The sequence below is a fragment of the Salpingoeca rosetta genome, assembly GCF_000188695.1.
Source record: "Salpingoeca rosetta unplaced genomic scaffold supercont1.32, whole genome shotgun sequence".
Taxonomy (NCBI): Eukaryota; class Choanoflagellata; order Craspedida; family Salpingoecidae; genus Salpingoeca; species Salpingoeca rosetta.
In genome coordinates, this window is record NW_004754902.1 from 552109 (window position 1) to 557108 (window position 5000).

General features: G+C 53.2%; 2 protein-coding genes across 2 annotated transcripts in view; one reads left to right on the forward strand and one right to left on the reverse strand.

The window, feature by feature from the left end:
* Positions 1-2128, reverse strand: part of PTSG_12991 (uncharacterized protein) — a gene marked incomplete at both ends in the record, with an annotated part of 5396 nt that extends 3268 nt beyond the window's left edge. Inside the window, 5 exons of the mRNA XM_004988941.1 lie at positions 350-601; positions 1042-1158; positions 1424-1598; positions 1753-1910; positions 2093-2128. Of these exons, the coding sequence (XP_004988998.1) occupies positions 350-601; positions 1042-1158; positions 1424-1598; positions 1753-1910; positions 2093-2128 (738 nt within the window). The remainder of the gene's footprint in view (positions 1-349; positions 602-1041; positions 1159-1423; positions 1599-1752; positions 1911-2092) is intronic.
* Positions 2129-2351: 223 nt separating this feature from the next.
* The window catches only part of PTSG_10088 (uncharacterized protein), a 3915-nt gene continuing 1266 nt past the window's right edge, over positions 2352-5000 (forward strand). Inside the window, exons 1-7 of the mRNA XM_004988942.1 lie at positions 2352-2964; positions 3157-3330; positions 3636-3763; positions 3917-4062; positions 4316-4413; positions 4755-4839; positions 4993-5000. The exon at positions 4993-5000 is cut by the window's right edge and continues 1266 nt beyond it. Coding sequence (XP_004988999.1) covers positions 2408-2964; positions 3157-3330; positions 3636-3763; positions 3917-4062; positions 4316-4413; positions 4755-4839; positions 4993-5000 — 1196 coding nt within the window. The 5' untranslated portion in view covers positions 2352-2407. The remainder of the gene's footprint in view (positions 2965-3156; positions 3331-3635; positions 3764-3916; positions 4063-4315; positions 4414-4754; positions 4840-4992) is intronic.

Genomic DNA, 5000 nt, shown 5'->3' on the forward strand with positions numbered 1-5000 from the left:
GAAGAAGAAGAAGAAGAAGAAGAAGAAGAAGAAGAAGAAGAAGAAGAAGAAGAAGAAGAAGAAGAAGAAGAAGAAGAAGAAGAAGAAGAAGAAGAAGAAGAAGAAGAAGAAGAAGAAGAAGAAGAAGAAGAAGAAGAAGAAGAAGAAGAAGAAGAAGAAGAAGAAGAAGAAGAAGAAGAAGAAGAAGAAGAAGAAGAAGAAGAAGAAGAAGAAGAAGAAGAAGAAGAAGAAGAAGAAGAAGAAGAAGAAGAAGAAGAAGAAGAAGAAGAAGAAGAAGAAGAAGAAGAAGAAGAAGAAGAAGAAGAAGAACAACAACAACAACAGCAGCAGCAGCAGGAGTGCCACGCACCTTCTCACAGCGCGTCTCAATGGACGGCAGCTTTGGGTTGTGCTTGTCGAGTTGGCGGCGGGCGCGTGGCACCTTCGCCAGCGCACGTGCTGTTGGCGGGTTGCGGACCGGCTCACCACTGATGGGCAGCCCGTCTGTCGCCACGGTGGCGTGGTGGAGGCTGGCAAGGAAGTGCTGGGTGAGGGTTGCGAGCAGCCCTGGCTTTTGCGCGGCAGGAAACGCTGCCCACTCCCACGCACCGGCCTCGGTCTTCTGCGCACGTGCACATGTGTGGTTGTGTGATTGTGATGATGTGTGGTTTGATGTGTATGTGTGTGTGTGTGCGTGTTGTGTGTGAGTTGTATTGTGTGTTGGGTTGAGTGTGCGAGGAGACAAAGAAGGAGTGTGGGTGCATGTCCAGGGTAGCGGGAGCGTCGCTTAAAAAGGTGCACTCGAGTTTCGGAGAGGGCGCACAGAGGTAGGCACACATACACATAAACAAACACACACACACACAAACAGACCGACAGACAGACAGACAGGCAGGCAGGCAGAAAGACAGGCAGACAGGCAGATAGACAGACAGACAGACAGGCAGACAGGCAGACAGGCAGACAGACAGACAGACACACACAGACACAGACACAGACACACAGACAGACACAGACACACGGACCCACAAGGGCAATGCTAGCACGACATTGGAACCGCACCGGGGCGATGACAAAGGGGCGCATGCCTTTGAGCGGGGCGTCGGCGATGGTGGAGAGCGGGTGGCACGACAGATACAGCAGCGCCGGCTTGATCAGGCGCGCCCAGTCGTTCTGAGCCTGATGGTGGCGGTGATGGTGAAGGTGGGGTTGGGTGAAGGTGAGGTGTTGAGAAGACAGGGGACACTTTGATGGGAAAGCGTAGAAAGAGGGACACACGTGAACTACAACCATTTGCCACAACACAACAAGCACACACACACACACACACACACACACACACACACACACACACACACACACACACACACACACACACACACACACACACACACGACAACACACCACGCCAGACACAGACACACATGCGGCCATCTTGTCTCACTTTGCGCCAGGAGCATTTCCAGGAGAGGTAGTGCTCCTGCCACGTTTTCATGGTCTTGGTGATGGCAGACAGCGTGGCACCGTGCTTGTGGCGGCCCGCCTTCTTTGCATTGAGCTCGTTCATGATGCGATGAAGCAACAGGAAAAAAGAGTCGGCGTTGCGACTCACTTTTTCCCTGGTCCGCGTGGGCACATGTACAGGGACAGGCAGCCAAGCAGCCAAGCACGATACCACGCACGTGTGAGTCATGCACGACAGATGACCGATGACAGCAGCATCGCACGCTTGCAGGCAAGCAAAGGGAGGGAGTAGACGCGCACATTACTCACCACCACTGTGTAAAGTTGATGCTGCGCTCGGGGGCCATCGGTTGTGCTTCAAGCAGCGAGTCGCGAACGGTGTTGATGTTCAGGGTTCTGCGGTCAACTTGGCGCTTCTTCTTCTTCTTGCTCTTCTTTCCACCTTTCTTGTTCTTCTTCTTGTCCACCTTCAATGGTGCAATCAAACAGCGCATGCACACAAGTCAGTCAGTCAGTCAGTCAGTCAGGTGGGGTTCATGGCCAACGGTGTGCAGCTTGTAGGACCCAACACTCACCACAGCATCACACGCACAAACACGCAAGCACACAGAGCGACTCACCGCTGCTTCTTTGCTTTTGCGGAGGGGACGCAACACTGGAGGACAATGGGTTGGTTGGACGACATGGTGGCAATGGGAAGGAGACATATGAGTGTGTTCTTCAAGGACCCACTCAGGGAGGACACAGATGCCGACACGCAACTAAACACACACAAACACACGCAAACACACAAACGCAAAAACACACAAACGCACACACAAACACACACAAACACACAAACACACACAAACACACAAACACACACACACACACACACAAACACACACACACACACACACACACACACACACACACACACACACACACACACACACACACACACACACACCACGCCAGACACAGGATGGCAAGACGCAAGGGCAAGAGGGCTGCTGCTCAACGCGGGGTGAAGAAAGAGGAGGAGGAGGAGGAACAGGTTGCGGAGATGGACGTTGTCGCGGACGTGAGGGAAGAGGAGGTGGAGGAGGAGGAAGTGAAGGACGACGAGAGCAGTGGCGAAGAACAACAAGAACACGAGGAGTATTTGGACGAGGAAAGCGATGATGCAGAGGAAGACGATGCAGAAGATGACGAAGATGACAATGACCAGGAGAATGAGGATGACGAGGATGAGGACATCGTGTCTACATTCAAGTTGACGAAAGGCGGCAAGGCCGAACGCAGTGGTCAGGCCGGTCAAGGTGATGACGGAGCTGTGCGCCTGTGCATGTGCGCGGGCACGTACGAGCATGCGCTCTATGGGTATGACTGCTACGTGAAGCGCAACCCCGAGGATCCCGTGGACGCCACTGCGTGCCGGTTCAGCAAGACGTTTGTGCTTGAGGCCCACACCGCCATCGTCTCTGCCATTGGGTCTGGTGGCCGCTTTGTCATTACGGGCAGCGTCGACGAGCAGCTCAGGTGCGGAGACTGTGCAGTCACGCACTCTTTTGCGTGTGTGTGGACGTGTGTACGTGCGTACATGTGTACGTGTACGTGTGTACATGTGTACGTTTGCGTGTGTACGTGTGTGTGTGCGTGTACTTGTGCACGTACGGACACAAGGCCACGACTTTGACTCGGCTAATTTCAACTCACTGCTTGCTGATGCAGGGTGTTTGATGTGAAGAAGAAGGTTGAGGTTGGGCTCTTGACGCTGCACGAGGGCACCATCACGGGCATTGCGTTTCACGAAGGATCCAACGTGATCACTGCGGCGGATGACGGCGTGCTTTGCATCTGGGACACCCAAGATTGGGTCAACCTCAAGACCCTCAAGGGCCACAAGTACGTGGCATCGCACACCCAGCTGCACGTCACTGCTGGTCTCTCTCTTGTCTGTATGTGTTTGCTTGTGTGCGTGTGTGTGTTTGTTTGTGTTCGGGAAAGACTCGGGTGTGCTGTTGAAGATTCAAGCGGCAGACAGCCACCAACCACCGCATGTTGATACATAGCTGATGTCACACACACACACACACTCACTCAAACACACATGCACACACACACACACACACACTCAAACACACACACACACACACACATGCACACTCAAACACACATGCACACACGTGTACACCTCCACTGACGAGCAGGGGCGGGATCACGTCGGTGGCCGTGCATCCGTCTGGCAAGATTGCGCTGTCGCTGTCCCGTGACCGCACCCTGCGTATCTGGAACCTCCTCAAGGGACGCTGCGCCTTCACCGCAACGCTCAGCCAAGGTGGAGTGGGCTGGAGTTTGGTTGGCTGTTGCTTGTGTTGCAACGTTGCCTTGTTCATGGCTTTCTATCACTCAACACATACACTCATACACATACGTACGCACACACACACACACACAAAACAAATGATGTATATCCATCTCCTGTGCGCAGTTGGCGAGCAGGTGCTGTGGTCGCCTGACGGCACAAAATACGTCATCATCAGCAACGACAAAGTGGAGGTGTTCTCCATGGCCACCAGCGCCATCATCTGCAGCTTTGAAAGCCCCTGCAGGGTCAACGGCGCAGCGTTTGTCGACGTGCGTCCCCTCCCCCCGTGTGTGTGTGTGTTTGTGTGTGGTTGTGTATGTGTGTGTGCGTGTGTGCCAGGTGTCATGGAGCTTTTGTCGTGTAACTTGCGTCCTGCGTCCTGCATCTTGCGCGCCAATGTGTACTGGCATGTACACGCAACTGCTTTCATGTGTGCGTGCTTGCTGCTGTTGATCAGACCGCTCACTTACACCTTGCCACGACTTCACCCCACCTCTCTTGCATTGCGTTTGCGTGTTGCAGTCGCGCCACCTTGCGTTTGGCGGGTACAGCCCTGTGCTGTATGTCGTCGACGTTGACACATCCGCCATTGTCACCGCGTTTCCTGCACACGAGACAAGGTGCATGCGTGTGTGTGTGTGTGTGCATGCGTGAATGTGTGTGTGTGTGCATGCGTGAATGTGTGTGTGTGTCAACACGTGTCGCCATGCACCTGTTAATGTCCACAACAAACGACAAGCGTGTGCTGCTTGCATGCTATGGCAAATTTCTTCCACCACTCCGAACACTGACCCAGCAACGGCACAACAACAACAACAACAACAACAACAACAACAACAACAACAACAACAACAACAACAACAACAACAACAACAACAACAACAACAACAACAACAACAACAACAACAACAACAACAACAACAACAACAACAACAACACGACCACCACTACCACCACCCAGGATCAAGAGCGTACAGTCTGGTCCGCGCAACGCCGATCACAGCACATATGTCGTCATGACGGCCGACTCCAATGGCATCATCAAGGTCTGTGGCTGGCAATGGCTCTTGTAAGGGCATGGTGGTTCATGGTCGTGTGTGGTGGTCTACTGATTACTGAACTCGTCGCTTCTGCCTTTAGCCATTGGAACATGTTATTGCAACTATTCACACACACACACACACACACATTGCCTGCAGGCGTGGTC